This window comes from Cydia pomonella, chromosome 4 (genome assembly GCF_033807575.1).
Source record: "Cydia pomonella isolate Wapato2018A chromosome 4, ilCydPomo1, whole genome shotgun sequence".
Lineage (NCBI taxonomy): Eukaryota > Metazoa > Arthropoda > Insecta > Lepidoptera > Tortricidae > Cydia > Cydia pomonella.
In genome coordinates, this window is record NC_084706.1 from 11,192,547 (window position 1) to 11,208,440 (window position 15,894).

The following is a 15,894-nucleotide window of genomic DNA, read 5'->3' on the forward strand; positions in this document are numbered from 1 at the left end:
GAAGCAGGAACGCAGCGTAGCGAGTGAGAGGGACAGCGCGAACTTGTTTTTTAAATACTATATCTCTAAAATGTGTGACTTGGACTGCACGATAACGTGTACTGCTGCTAGTAAATTATATTTGTTGTCTTGGATTTGGATAGGAAGTATAATCTCGATTCGACGACTAGCGCCTATTTTGAACATATGTCTTATTATCTATCTTACACCTTAGGTTGTATTACACTAGGTAATTTGAAAATGAAATATTTATATATATTGGGTAATAAAATAAATCAGGCATTCATGCATGAAATTTCATCGCTTCCATGGAAAACTAAACATTTTTTTGTTCTATACGATTGTACCTACATGTGTTTTTTTTTTTTTTTTTTTTTCTATGTATGGACTTGAAGGCGGTGTTGCCCATAGCCAACGTCAAGTAAAAGGGTGGGAAATAAACGCGGAAAGGAATAAAGGATATTCGGAATTTGGAAAAAGTGGTCAGGTCAGGTATGCTCAATAAAAAAAATACAATGTGATAAATATACTTAATATTATAAAATACTATACTTTAATGTTATTATGGAAGATGAACCAAGCTAAGATGTTATATAAATCAGGGTTAATAAGCAAGGAAGGAATGTCTATTGATTTAGATTGTAAAGTTTCCATAAAAACAGTGCGATCGTATAAGGGACAAGAAAAGAATATATGGTTAATATCAGCCTCCTCAGCACCACAGTCACATTTAGGGTCATTTATAAATTGAAATCTAGCAAGATCAGAAGGAGCAGATGTATGGCCCAATCTCATGCGTGTTAAACATGATATTTCACGTCTTTTAAAGTTTTTATTGTAAAACCACGGCTTTATAGGGATGTCGCTTTGAATCTTAAAGTAATAACTTCCTGATTCCAGGCTGCTCCAAAACCAAAAGAACTCCCAGGCTAGCCTGAGATATCTTTTGGGCTACATGTGTTTGTTTTCTTCATGTGCCTTTGTGTTTTTATTATTATTATAATTCTTTCTTGGATTTTTATTTTTAAAATATTTTAATATATCTATCTTGGCATCACAGAATGGACCCTACGGAAGACAAGCGCTGGGTTTATAGCCAGCATTACGCTGAGTTGGGTTCATTTTATGATGCGCACTTAAAAGAGTTCTGTTTCTCTGTATATGTTTGTGATTGTCACGAATTAATGTATATTATCTTTATCTATAAATAATCATGTCATGGATTAATAAGTGTTTTACTCAATCACATCTCTTTACATAAAGATTTAATCCACAAACATTAAAAACCTGCCTGCCTGTGCACATTATTAGTACTTACCTAATTTTGTAAAAAGTGTTTAATGATAAAATCACTTAAATAAAATAGGTACATTGCGGAAATTCCTAATAAAAATTATGTTAGGAAGGAAGATTTATGATTTATGATTGTCCTAACTTTAATTTTACACACCACCGAGAAGATTCACAAGTCTAGACGGAACTCCACCGCCCGGCGCCACTTCTGCTATAAAGTATCTTGGGTATTGTTTTTCTCTACAATGCCACTTAGAAAAATTACATTGATACTGATTTAACATTGTGAATTCCAGTTTGAAATCCTGAATGTTGAGCAAATCAAAAATGAAAATATAGGACGATAATGATGATGGTGATAATACGTCAGCCACGCCGAACGGATTGCACTATCCTGGTATATTTTGGCTTTCCTTAAAGCATTTAGAGGTAGTCATAATATGTGACTAAAGCACTAATAGGAAACAAAATGTCCTGCGATACTTGACGCCACTTCGCCAGCGACGTTGAGTGAAGTGGCGCGACGTTGCCGGACTTTACTCGACATGTCTGGCAGCATCGATTCGCGCGACACATGTTGCCAGTGTGTGTCATAAGTCGTGCGATGTCTCCAGATATGTCAGGCGGTGTTTCGTGAAGTCGCACAACTTTGCCTGATGTCGTTACTCGATTTCGCTTTGCTTTCAGTATCATGCCAACTTACTGGCACCGTCTTTTAAATAAATTGTGTATGTGGGCAGGTTTTTTTTTATTGTCGGTTATTTTCGTTACATTTATAAATAATGCATAATGCTAATTTAGTGGCCGTGTTAAAACTATCAAAGTAACCCCTAAATATTCTAAAGTCATCCCATTCTACGGTCCCTATTTGTCTAATGAAAACTACAGTATTTTGAGGCAGCGTTACAAAACGTAATATTGCAAAATTTATACAATGCTTCAAATTTAATGCATATTTCACATATTGCTTGCACATTGATGTGATGAGATTTCCAACACGCCAACAATATATTCAGAATCTTAAAACTTTGCAGTGTTACAATACGGCGCTGATAAAAAATAGCATCTCGGGTATGGCACCGAAAATATTTAATTCAATTTCAGACCATATTTAAAGTACTTGATATACCTATATGAAATCAAAAAACAGTTTATTTCGTATCTTATTGACAAATGCTTATGTTATTAGTGCCATTAAATCCATTTATGTAGTAAACATAAATGATGTTAATGGCTCAGACTTATATTAGAATTGTATGATTCATTGATAAATGCTGAACAAATGTATTTTTTTTTCTTTTAACAGCGTATTTTAATTTTGTATTATAATTGTAAGACTATTACTATATTAATCTTTTTTTTTCAATGACATTGTATTTAAATGTGTAACTCGAATAAGTGAAGTTTGTAATATTAATATTGTATGGGCTGCTAGTGCCTCATACACCAATTATATTATGTATGATAGTATTGCCTCCCGGCTGATACTTTGTCAGATGTGAGTTTAAATGCTGTTTTAAACTTAAAAAATCGGCCAAGAGCATGTCGGGCCACGCTCAGTGTAGGGTTCCGTAGTTACTCTTCCGTCACAATAAGCTAAACTGGAGCTTAAAGTATAGTAAATTGGTAACCAAGGGATGAAACGGTACCTTTCACCCGAGTTAAACAAATAGGCAAATTTGCATAATCAGTACCTAATTAATGTCTTTTTACTATGCAGAGAAAACTTTTTGCGATAACTCAAAAACAGCTAAACTGATCATGTCCGCTATAGTTTTCATTTAATGTCTTTCTTAAGCTCTTTTTCTTTCGGAGCGATTATCTCCGAATATATTCACTTTATCAAAAAATGTTTCTTGAAAACCCCTATTAGTTTTGAAATACCTTTCCAACGATACCCCACACTCTAGGGTTGAAGCAAAAAAAAAAAATCACCCCCACTTTACGTGTAGGGGAGGTACCCTAAAAAAATTAAATTTTTAGTTTTTACTGTACGACTTTGTCGGTTTTATTGATTTATATATCCATGCCAAATTTCAGCTTTCTTGCACTAACGACCACGGAGCAAAGCCTCGGACAGACAGACAGACAGACGGACATGGCGAAATTATAAGGGTTCCTAGTTGACTACGGAACCCTAAAAACCGTCAGCCGGTTATATCGCGGTGGTAAGAACATCAGCTGGTCGCATGAACATGTAAAAAATAAACGCTATACCATTTATGATAGCAAAAACAAATCATGAAACGTTGCATGTAGCATTTCATCAGGCGTAATCGCCTAAAAAGCCATCAACGGTTACGCAATTTACACATTACGCATACTTTGCCGCACATAAAGTGGTAGGCACATATTTTTTACATGTTCATTTTACAGCTGACGGTCATTCCACCGCGATAGAACCGGCTGACGGTTTTTTAAGTTTAAAACAGCATCTAAACTCTCATCTGACAAAGTATCAGCTGGGAGGCAATGACTGACGAAATATGCTCCTGGCCCGCGATCTATTAGTACAGTCAGCATCAAAAGTAGCGGATGAAACAACGCGCCAAAAGTATCTGATATTCCGGATAACTTCTCCAAATATAGATAAATTTCTAAAATTCGCGCTCAAAAGTACATCTTTTACAGTCTTAGTTGTTCTATATTATAGACATCATTTTTTGTTAAGCCGTTACAGAATGGTACGAGTAGATACTTATGAAACGTTATTTGATCCGCTACTTTTGATGCTGACTGTACACCTGCATGAAATAAGATCTTTTCGAGCAAGTGCGATGAAAATGAATTGAAAATTATTTTATAAAACCACTACTTGTTCTCATCGTACAATATTTAAAATATTTTATGAAACGTGCCAAAGGGTCTCGATTCAAGAGCTGAATAAATACAGCTCATGGCTGAGTTATCACAACACAAAGCTGCCGGCAGACGGCGAAATGCACTTCGTGTACTTGCAATGTTAGTTGCTTCGTTTTCATGTGTGTTGAAAACCAACAACGTTGTTTATTTCAAAAGCTAACTTACAGTATTTAGGTTCTGTCTAGACTTTTTATCTATATTTTAATACGTCGTGTCTATTAAGTCTGAACTAGGGAAAGCTAAAACACATACATAAGTGTTATGTCTGATAACGCAAAGGCTAATTTGAACATCTTATACATATAATTATAAGTATGTTGAAGTTTTAAATGATAATAGACCGGTTTAATTGTATTTAAATAATGAGGTAGTTAATGACAAACATCATGCGAAAAGACGAATACTACTGTTGCTATTCAGCGATGAGAAATTAATCAGATTTTTTTACAAGGGCACATTTTGTTGATTGAATTTATCTAGATAGTCATGTCGCCGTAAAAGATATACATCACTATCAGAGATACATATTTTATCTTAACGCTTTACCTGACACTTTGACACTTGAAATGATTTAGCTTGTCGCAGAATAAGTACCTAATAGCATTACATTGGCTGCATATCAATTTCTATTCCTGTCGCGTAACTAGCATAATTATGATTGGATAAAAAGAAGAAATCTGTCCACGTCAAGTAAGACATACGAGTACTTACACATTTACTGCTAAGAGTACCAAGCGGTACAAACTTAGCGTGATCTGAGTCTTCGCCCAATAAGATCTTTGATAGTATTAAATCGCTTCTGGCAACTTAATTAGGACCAAGTAAGTGTTGCGATAATAGTACACTATGATACAAGTGTGTTACATTAGTCAATACAACAAAGACGATATTATGCGCGCGAGCTGGAAGCGAGCGCGAAATAAGAAAGCCAATGTGTGTAATGGACAAAGCTCACGTGTTGTATACGACATTTTTTTAATAACTTATAGTTTGATATATCGTCATTTTAACATAATAAAAGGCGTACTTACTACTATATTACATAATCAACGACATAAATAATGGTATTCTTGGTATAATGGTTATATACACTGCCATAATTATTACAAACTCTCACAAAAAACATATTTGTTCGAACTAGTGACTTTATATAAAATATATGTAAGTTTCAAATAAAAATAAAAGATTCCCGGAATAGTGGGTTAGGTTATTGTAAAACTGTGACTCCAAATACATAAATGAATATCTAGCAGAAAGTTGGTCAGGTTAGGTAAGAACTGCGACCCTGCATAAAAAATAATGGTTTCGATTGTATAAAGTAAGTTGTCACAGTAAAAAAATAAAAAAAAACCATACAATAAGTCGTTATACTAGTTAAAAATTAATACAAAAATAATCAATATCAATTACGGTTTAAATTAAATCATAATATAAGAAAATCAGCGTATAAAGATAATTACATTAGGATTCTAATTCTTTCAATAACGATTTCTTTAGTTTTAATGCACCGCCTACAATATTTTCTGCTTTGCCCTAAGGTAAGACTGGGTAGAGAAAGCCTCATAGCACTAAGTTCGCCTTTTGTACATTCAGTTTTTCTTTTGTGCAATAAAGTTTAAATAAATATATTATAACAAGTTTATGAAATAGCATTATGGCAAGTGTAAGATAGTTTTTTTATAATTATATTAATCATTATACACCCATAACCGCACAAGTTTGATAATAAAAATAAATAAAGCGGCTTTAATATATTATGAGCCTAATAACAGCTCAATAAGTTGCACATTACGACCAAATGGGTTGAATAAATAATTATAGGTATGAGCTATTAGTTGCTTAAACCGACGATTCTAATTCTCAGGCACCTATGGCTCCAACACTAGATAGGCTGAATTATCGTTTTTCTTGTGCTCGATAAGAGATTGGAATGACACGTTTTTTGTCGTTTACAAACACCATTCGATATCGACATATCTATGATGAAGTACGTTATTGCTATTATTGTTTGCATAGGTGCAGTGACTTGTATAGATCCGCTGGTTTTGACTAAAAACGGTCTAGTCCGAGGTGTGGAATCGGAAGATAGTAAGATAGATAGTTTCTTGGGAATACCATATGCTAAAGTGGATGTACAGAATCCTTTTTCGGTAAGTACAAAAATGTATTTACTTAGTTATTAAAATATCATATTCCTCTACTTCAAAATTAACTAAGAGGTGGCGCAAAGGCATAAAACTATAAATACTAAGTGCGACAAACCTCGGGTACTTGTAAATGTGTGTATAGAACTCCGCTTCAAGCGCTACGTGTGAAACACTTAGAAGGAAACAAGATATGGTCCGTCTGCGAAACTTTCGACGAAACGTTTATCTGAATTAATCTAAAAATATACTTCTGTTTAAAATTTTGCTAGTCAGGGCCCTCGGTTATATTGGTATTTTATAATTAAGATTATACTGCATACTGGTATTTTGTTTACTTTGTTTTCTGCCTCTTTCACGTTGTTACGTTTTATTAAATATTTGTCTTTCGCAGGCCACGCTAAACGTAGAAATATTTGAAGGTATTTATAACGCAACAGATGATTCAGTGATATGCCCTCAAAAAGATGATCTAGAACAAACTATAGTAGGCACACTGGACTGCTTGCGAATAAACGTATATGTCCCACAAGGTGCTAGCTCAACTAATCTATTTCCAGTTATGGTTTGGATCCACGGAGGCGGCTTTAGGAGATGGAACTCAAATAGAAGCACATACGGTCCTGATTTTCTCGTCACAAAAGGCGTAATTTTAGTCACCTTTAACTACAGACTTGGTCCATATGGCTTTATGTCACTCAATAGATCAAATATACCAGGTAACGCAGGATTGCGAGATCAATTAAAGGCACTGGAATGGATCAAAGAAAACATTGCAGCATTTAATGGAGATAAAAATAATATAACTCTGTTTGGTGAAAGCGCCGGAGCTGCTTCTGTGGAATTCCACATATTATCAGGACATTCTAAAGGCTTATTCCATAAGGCTATTATGCAAAGTGGGACGGTTCTTTGTGATTGGGTAATGAATGATCCAGATACTCAAGCGCCTATAAAGTTAGCTAAATATTTGGGACTAAATACCGAGGATATTGACAACGCTCTAAAGTACATATCTAAGTTTGATCCTCACGACGTTAATAAAGCCACTATTGACATAGGTTACGAAGAATCTTTCAAACCCATCGTCGAATATGAATTCGAAAATGTATACACTATGATAAACGATAAGCCAAGCAATCTTTTAAAAAAGATGTTTATATCAATACCTATAATTATAGGATTTAATAGCAAAGAACAGCAACGAAATATAAATTACTACTTACAATCTCCTGATTATATAGAGTCGGCAAAGAAAACTTTCAAAGCAAAGATTGATAATTATTTCCAACTCGGCGAGGACGAGTTGGAGACAGCTGAGAAATTAGTCAGATATTTTTATATAGGCAGTGAGGATATGAAAACTACTGTTAATGCAATGATAGAGTTTGATTCCGACTTTACGTTTGTATATCCCAGTTTAAGGCACAGCAGATATTACACGCAAGTTAATTCTGCTCCAGTGTTTTTGTATATGTTTGATTATGCTGGGCAAAGAAACTACATGAAAAATAGAATGAATTTGACCATGGAACCTGGTGCTATGCACGCGGATGAAATTGGATATCTATTCGATCAGTCGTTTTATACTCAACCTGATTCAGTCATGGACAGAATTATTATAGAACGAATGACATCAATGTGGACCGACTTCGCTAAAACTAGGTAAAATTAATTTTAAACTCTTAACAGCCGTAAACAAAATTAGAGCCAACGCCACAGCTGTGCAGAAAAACGTAGTCATGTTGACGTGCATACCTGACTAAGTTTTTATTCATAATGAGCATAGTAAGCCACATCTGACTGCTTTCTGCATTCAGTCTTTGTTATGTATCTATACTTCTTTCTAATAGCTTCTGCCCGCGACTTTGTCTGCGTGGAATTATGATAATGAGTGATAAAACTATTCTACGTTCTTCCCTGTGTAGGTATTTGTATTAATTGGCATTTGGTAAAAGTGGGTAGCATTACATTGGGATATAATAAACCAGTCTTAGCTCGACGCCCGTGTTTAATTCACGACTCCCAAACAGCATACCTTGACATGGCGCAGCCGGTACCTAAGTGAAATTATATTGAGATAAAGTGGATTTCGTTGTTTTGTGCGGCTAATAAATGACAAACGGTGAAAGTGAGCAGTTTGCCGATTCTTAGGGAGGATATCGTCGTCATTTCTTTAACAATGGAGTCAGTTTTACAACCACCGCTGCCATTCTCGTTTGAGAATAATCTAGTTAATGTGACATCCGGAAATTTAAGTGCTGAGTGGGACAATTGGAAGAAATCTTTTAAAATCTATTACGAAGCATGTGAACTTTCGACGAAACCTAAAAAAGTGCAAGTGAATATATTGTTGCATGTCATCGGAACCAAATGTCGTGAAGTGTACGAGCAATTTACAAACGAGGAGACGGATACGGTGGAAGACTTGCTAAGAAAGTTTGACGCGTTTTTTGTTCCGGTAAAAAATTTGGCAGTCGAAAGGCATAAATTTTTTAAAAGAGATCAGAAGGACTTAGAGTCAACCGAACAGTACATTTTTGAATTAAATAAAATAGCTGCCAAATGCGAGTTTGGAGAATTGCGTGATGGTTTAGTGTGTAGCAGGTTCATATGTGGTGTAAAAGAGGTGACCCTTTCGGAACGGATGTTGAGGGAACCGGACATTTCATTAAAGAAAGCAATCGACATATGCAAGTTAGCAGAGATGTCTAAAATGCACGCATTAAATATAAAGACAAATAGTGTCAAACAGCACGTACACGAAGTTTCACAAAACAATAATCAATCCGGAACTACAACCTGTGACGTGCATGTAGTTAACAGACGTTATGCCTCAGCCGCTATAAACCGCCCGCGCCGGCCGTCTCACACACCGATGCGATCAAACGCGCCCAGCGGGGCTCGGGAGCATCAGACATATCACACCAGATCTTCATTTTATACCCCTAACCCCAGAGAGAAGACGTTTAATCTTCATAACAATCCATCACCGCAAGCAACGTCAAGTGAACCGCAGAGAACTTTTAACGGCTGTAGTAATTGCGGTCATGCGCACCGAAGGATGGAATGCCCCGCGTTCGGAGTACGGTGTAACAATTGCAATCGGATGAATCACTATGCGAGAATGTGTCGATCGTCGCGTCGCGTGTACGAAATACAGGAGGACTCCACCGATCAGGTAATCGCTCAAGTTAATAATGTAAACAGTGACTGGTCAGTAAATTTAGAGATAAACAAAGGGTGTATCACTTTTAAGCTAGATTCTGGAGCGGATGTTAATGTATTGCCTAAAAGATTTTTAAGTAAAATCCAGTTGTCAACTAATGATTTAACTAAAACGTCAACAAAGTTGCATGGCTATTCTGGGAAAGAGATTATCGTAGTGGGAAAATGTTATTTAAAAGTGGCTTACAGGGGAAATACACATTTTTTGAAGTTCATAATTGCCGATGTTAATTCGTGTCCGGTACTTGGCAGGAGTTCATGCGTGGAATTAAATTTGGTTAAACTAATTATGTCTATTAATGAAAGTTCTCCAAGTGAAAAAATATTAGACGAATTTTTAGATGTTTTCGAGGGTATGGGTTGCTTGCCAGGGGAATATAAAATACAATTAAAAAATGACATTTCCCCAGTAGTCCACGCTCCGAGAAAGCTACCGTTGGCATTAAAAGATCAGATAAAAAATAAATTGGATGAGATGGAAGAGGAAGGTATTATTTCAAAAGTAGAGGGCCCCACAGATTGGGTCAATAGTATGACGGTAGTCAAAAAACCAAATGGTGACTTACGTTTATGCCTGGATCCCCGCGACTTAAATAAAGCAATTAGGCGTGAACATTTTAAACTGCCAACTTTTGAGGAAATTACTGCGGAGTTGTTAGGTGCGAAGTATTTTAGCACATTAGACGCGAAGCAAGGTTTCTGGCAAGTAAAACTCCATCCAAGTAGCACAGACCTTTGTACTTTCAATACGGTATTCGGGAGATATAAATTTTTAAGGATGCCTTATGGAATCTCCTCGGCATCTGAAATATTTCACAAACGGTTGTATAGTCATTTTGATGATATAGAGGGTGTAGTATTATTTGTTGACGACTTGTTAGTGTATGGTCCAACTAAGGAAATTCATGATCAAAGATTAAGAGCGGTGTTGAATAGATGTAAAGATATTAACATAAAATTAAATAAGCAAAAATGCAGAATCGGCTTAACTGAAATAAAATATCTTGGCCACAAAATTGGTAGCGATGGCATTCGTCCGGATGATTGTCACATATCAGCGATTAGGGACATGCCTACACCTCAAAATGTAAAAGATGTTGAGAGATTCTTGGGTCTTGTAACATACGTTAGTAATTTTATACCCAACTTCTCTGAGAAGTCTGCTAAGTTAAGAGAACTTTTAAGGAAAGACATCGAATGGCAGTGGGACAAAAATCACGAAGATTGTTTTAAAAATCTAAAAACATGTTTAACCTCTTCACCAGTATTGCAATACTATGATGTCAACGCACCGGTAGTGATTTCCGTTGATGCGAGTAAACATGGCTTGGGTGCTTGTTTATTACAAAGGAATTTACCAGTTTGTTACGCTTCTAAGTCATTAACAAAGACAGAGCAGGCATACGCTCAGATCGAAAAAGAGCTGTATGCTTGCGTCTTCGCTTGCGAGAAATTTTATACATATATATACGGCCGTACAAATATAATAATAGAAACCGATCATAAGCCACTCGTTAACATAATTAATAAGCCCCTTGCCCATGCTCCAGCACGATTGCAGAGAATGTTGATGCGTTTATATCCATACACGTTTACATTAGTATACAAGCCCGGCAAATATCTATATATCGCTGACGCACTATCGCGGGCGCCTGCACCGAGCGCAGGCACGACCCTCCCTCCGCTCGACCATCTGGAAGCGCAGGCGCAAGTATGCGCGCTCGCGGCTTCAAATGCTTTAACCGACACACATTTATTAGAAGTACAAAAGTGTACAAAGGAGGATGATGAACTTCAAAGTTTAATAAAAGTAATTAAACGTGGTTGGCCAAATGAAAAGGATAAAATTAAGGATACTTTAAAATGTTATTGGAATATTAGAGATGAACTTACTACTGATTTTGGAATGGTATGGAAGGGTAATAGGATTGTCATACCAAAGTGCATGCGACACGATATGTTAAAAAAAATTCACTCTAGTCACTTGGGACTAGATAAATGCAAACTTAGGGCTAGGGAGACAGTATACTGGCCAAATATTAATTCTCAATTACAAGATTATCTATCTAACTGTCAAGCGTGCCTCACTTATAAAAAACAAAATTCGAAGGAGCCTCTTATTTCACATGAAATACCGAAAAAACCATGGCGTAAAGTGGGGGTAGATATTTTTCATTTAGCGAATCAATCGTACATACTTATTGTAGATTACTTCAGTAAATTTATAGAAATAGCAAAATTACAAAGTCTAAAATCAGAAAACGTAATTTCTGAACTAAAATACATATTTCGAAGACACGGGATACCGAAAATTGTAATGAGCGATAACGGACCAGAATTCTCCTCTAACCTTTTTAAACAGTTTTCTTTGAATTGGAAATTCCACCACGTCACCTCGTCCCCTGGACACGCTCAATCGAACGGTCAAGTGGAACGATCTATTCAATCAATAAAAAATATTATGAAAAAAACCAACTTCGACGGATCAGACTTAGATATTGCGTTATTAGAGTACGTATGTACGCCGATAAGTGATAATTTACCGTCACCTGCAGAGTTGTTATATAACAGGAAACTTCGAGGTATAATTCCGTACAAAAGTAACCCAACGGTACCTAAGATAAGAATGCAACAACATTATCACGATAGATTAACACAAAGACAGGAGATTCAAAAACATTATTTCGATTTACGTACCAGAAACTTAACCCCCTTAATCATTGGACAAAAAATAAAATTAAAATTATTTAATAGTTGGGTTCCAGGTACAGTTCACAGCATTTTAGGACCTAGGACATATCTGATCTCAATGCCTAACGGTAACGTTCTACGACGCAACAGGAGACATTTAATTATAGACTCATACGAAAGACCAGAACCTACATATCTCAACCTAGATGATGACGTAATCTCTCCCTCGTTAGTTACGCAACCACAAACAACATCCAACTCCAGCCAACCGGTTGTTCAGTTAACTGATCAGAATGTGCAAACTAATGATATGTTTTATCGTACTCGTTCCGGCAGGACAGTGCGACCTCCTGATCGGTGGGGATACCCCTCCACGTCCACCACCGTCAATCGTGTCACGTGAGCCATGACTTTCGTTTTTATTGTTAGCATAAGTGTGTTTAGCATAAAGTGTGCATGTAATTAATAAGAGATTTAATGAAACAATAGTTTAATTACCTAAAGTAAGTAACTCTAAGTTAATATAAAACTTTGTTGATACCTATTGTACAAGGAATTCGAGTACCTAAGCATCAAAATGTATGTATTGTAAAAAATAATTAAAAAAAAAAAAAAAAAAAAAAAAAACTATGTACATTCCATAAGCTCATTAGTCCTAGGTACCTACATAGTCAATTGTGCTTTGACAGTGACTAAAAATATTTTGCAAACTTCAAGTAGGTATGTTCTTATGTTGACATATTTGTCATATAATATAAATATTAATAAAATAAGAATTTAAAATATAAACATGCATAAAATTCTATATGTATTTGGTGTTATAATTATAAGTACTGCATGAGAGTCATGTTATTTTTAATACATTTGTAAAACTAAATTTCTATCAACTTGCTTCAACGTAAGAGATATTCAAGTTTAGATTTAGTAGTAAGCACGATATAATCAAATTGGCATGTGATAAATTTCCAATTAATAATATTCAATTACCTTCTTCTTGCATCTGTGTAAGAAGATGGACTTAATGTTATTTTAGTTGTAATTTTCCACACACGTTTACAATCAAATTCATAGTCATGTTGCTGTTATGCAAGTGTTTACAAACAATAACAGTACGTACTACCTACCTAGTATATAGTCTAAGGTGTGTGTTTAATAACCCTTTTTATCCGTCACTAACCGCTGTGAGATAACACGCGTATTAATGTAAAACAAACTTTCTGGCATTTAAATAAAGTTTATAATTGCGTTTATTTCTGTGGGGGATGGAAAGGTGATTTAAACATTCTGATCACTACATGGTGTTCTATTTAAATTATTTAATTCTTCAAAGAAGGAGGTTGTAGGTATTTGTATTAATTGGCATTTGGTAAAAGTGGGTAGCATTACATTGGGATATAATAAACCAGTCTTAGCTCGACGCCCGTGTTTAATTCACGACTCCCAAACAGCATACCTTGACACCCTGGACCACAAACTATCTCCATACCAAATTGTATCTAAATCGGTTCAGTTTCAGCGTGAAGAGACACCAGATAGATAGACAGACAGGCAGACAGACAGAGTTACTCCCGCATTCATCATTTTTAAATAGGGATCTGGATGGAGGCGACTTTAACATAATTTTTCATTTGTTTTTGTAACTGTCACATTTGGTAATTTCGATTTTGGTTGATATCTTAGTATATATATTTTATTTATTTATTTTATTTCAATCATATGCAAGTTTACAGATCTTAACCAAAGCACTTATATATAACAATTAACTATCTTATTTAATTAAGTACATTATATCTAAAAATAAGTCATGCATGTCAACAATTATAAAAACAACAGTCTCTCTTAATATTTTGCATCTTAGAACTAGTTTAAGCGCGTTTTTAGTAATCTGGTGAAAACTAAAATTAACTAAGTTAAAATATTTTGTTTTTGTTTTTTCAGCAACCCCACACCGACAGCCACAAAAGTTCCCTTTTCATGGCACCCTTCAGCTACTGAACCCAAATTCGACTACGCTGTTCTAAGCGATCGCGTACAGATGGCTCAGCATCCGTTTTATCAGAGGATGGCTTTCTGGGATACCTTTTTTGTCACCTATGGGAAAAAAACAAGGTGGTAACTACTAGTAACCCTCAAAACGATGACGATGATAACCGCGGTTAAACGTAACACCCATGGTTGTAGTTTGAAGGCGATAGTAGGTATAATTATGCATTTTTGCAAAGGCAGCCGGCGACAGTAGGTGGGTATCGTATGTATAAAATATATAGAAAAAGTGTCAGTTAAGCTGCCGCTGAAAATGATGGCCTTCGTGGTTGCATCGCTTTGTCCCTTCCATAGGTGATGTTCCTATGGCAAATGCAGCTGCATCACTGTGGCGACATTACTGCTGCGGACTTGACGTGGGCGCAGTCACTCTCAATTTCCTTGATAAAATGAGTAATGTCGCAACAATAATCCAGCAGTTTGGTTTGTACACTTTGTAACGATATGGCATTATGACTAAAAAGTTTAAAGTTTTACTAAAATATAAATCATTCAACGTTTCTGTATCTAACTTGTTCAGTTTCTTTAAATGAACGTAAAATCTCCTCTTTTTTTCCCCCTTATCCTCTTGGATTGAACGTGGGTCATTATTTTGAAAAGGTGTGAGCATTTGGTCTCCGTATTTTGATTCCGTTTTCGACCGATAACTCTCAAGTTTTGGCACCGGAAAGAGACCGTAGAGTTTATCTTTACGTTTGACGTGTTAAGTGATGCCACCCGCACTCATAAAAGAGCCCGTGGTACCTACATGACGACATCACTTCTACAAAACACATACTCGGATGCCAAATCGCAAACAGGTGGCAACGCGTAGAGTGGCTCCGAAAAGAGTCTGTGTGTCCCATCGCAAGAAATGGAGCCAGGTGCCGGGTTTCTTGGTATCCTTTTAGCACTACTAATAGTCTAGCCTATACCTGTGCGTCGGCTTAAGGAAGTCTTAAAGTAACGTTGAATTGGATTTTGTTTCAGTTTACCGGTCTTAATAAATTATTTCCGATTCGCAAACTCGTCTCAAACGATAAAAATCACATTGTTCACGAAGCAACTGTCATGAAAATTAAAATACTGCGATCAAGTATTGAGTGATAATTCAGTTATATACAAAAACTCTACGAAGTCTACGAAGGAAAATACTTTAAAAATCAGCAAAATTTTCATAAACAACTTAAGAGAAGAAAAAAAAAACATATTTACCCTCGCTTTTCTTAAAAAAAAAATAAGGATAGAAGTACTCCAATTTTTGTTCGAGGCTTGGCGTTTAATCATGAAATTGACATCCCTCGGTAAATGGAATTTCTTAAAATAATCCGACTCAGGCAACAGGTGCTACGTGATAATGACTAAACAGCATTTGAATTTGTGATGACGGTACTCAACGATAGGGGAGAAGAACGCTAAGGCCCAGATTAAACAATATTGCGAGATTCAATAAAGATACGCCAGTTTTAAACAGGTAAGAGTTCGTTCAGACTAGTAGTAGATAATGAGTACCTACATTAAGTGTTCATTTTGGCATTCCCGCCCTTGTTTACCAGAACTGGTAATTAAGAATAAGAATAAGAAACCATTTATTGCCACACAAAATAAAATGTTTCACTTAAAAATAATAATAATAGGCATGCGCGGCAAAAGG

The 15,894-nt window shown here is 35.8% G+C and overlaps 2 protein-coding genes across 2 annotated transcripts; both read left to right on the forward strand.

Moving 5' to 3' along the window:
• The first annotated feature begins 5,522 nt into the window (after positions 1-5,522).
• LOC133517086 (cholinesterase 2-like) lies at positions 5,523-15,803 on the forward strand. Its single transcript, XM_061850231.1, has 3 exons — positions 5,523-6,305; positions 6,694-7,964; positions 14,157-15,803. Exons 1-3 carry the CDS (start codon positions 6,135-6,137, stop codon positions 14,332-14,334), a joined length of 1,620 nt encoding a protein of 539 aa, XP_061706215.1. The 5' UTR covers positions 5,523-6,134; the 3' UTR covers positions 14,335-15,803.
• LOC133517087 (uncharacterized) lies at positions 8,216-13,635 on the forward strand. Its single transcript, XM_061850232.1, has 2 exons — positions 8,216-9,480; positions 12,555-13,635. Exons 1-2 carry the CDS (start codon positions 8,482-8,484, stop codon positions 12,570-12,572), a joined length of 1,017 nt encoding a protein of 338 aa, XP_061706216.1. The 5' UTR covers positions 8,216-8,481; the 3' UTR covers positions 12,573-13,635.
• Positions 15,804-15,894: the final 91 nt, after the last annotated feature.

Excerpts from the sequence above, each read along its gene's own strand:
- LOC133517086 (XM_061850231.1), top strand. The coding sequence starts at position 6,135 with ATGATGAAGTACGTTATTGCTATTATTGTTTGCATAGGTGCAGTGACT. Across the intron at positions 6,306-6,693 it reads ATGTACAGAATCCTTTTTCG|GCCACGCTAAACGTAGAAAT; the intron begins GTAAGTACAAAA and ends TGTCTTTCGCAG. Across the intron at positions 7,965-14,156 it reads ACCGACTTCGCTAAAACTAG|CAACCCCACACCGACAGCCA; the intron begins GTAAAATTAATT and ends TTGTTTTTTCAG.
- LOC133517087 (XM_061850232.1), top strand. The coding sequence starts at position 8,482 with ATGGAGTCAGTTTTACAACCACCGCTGCCATTCTCGTTTGAGAATAAT.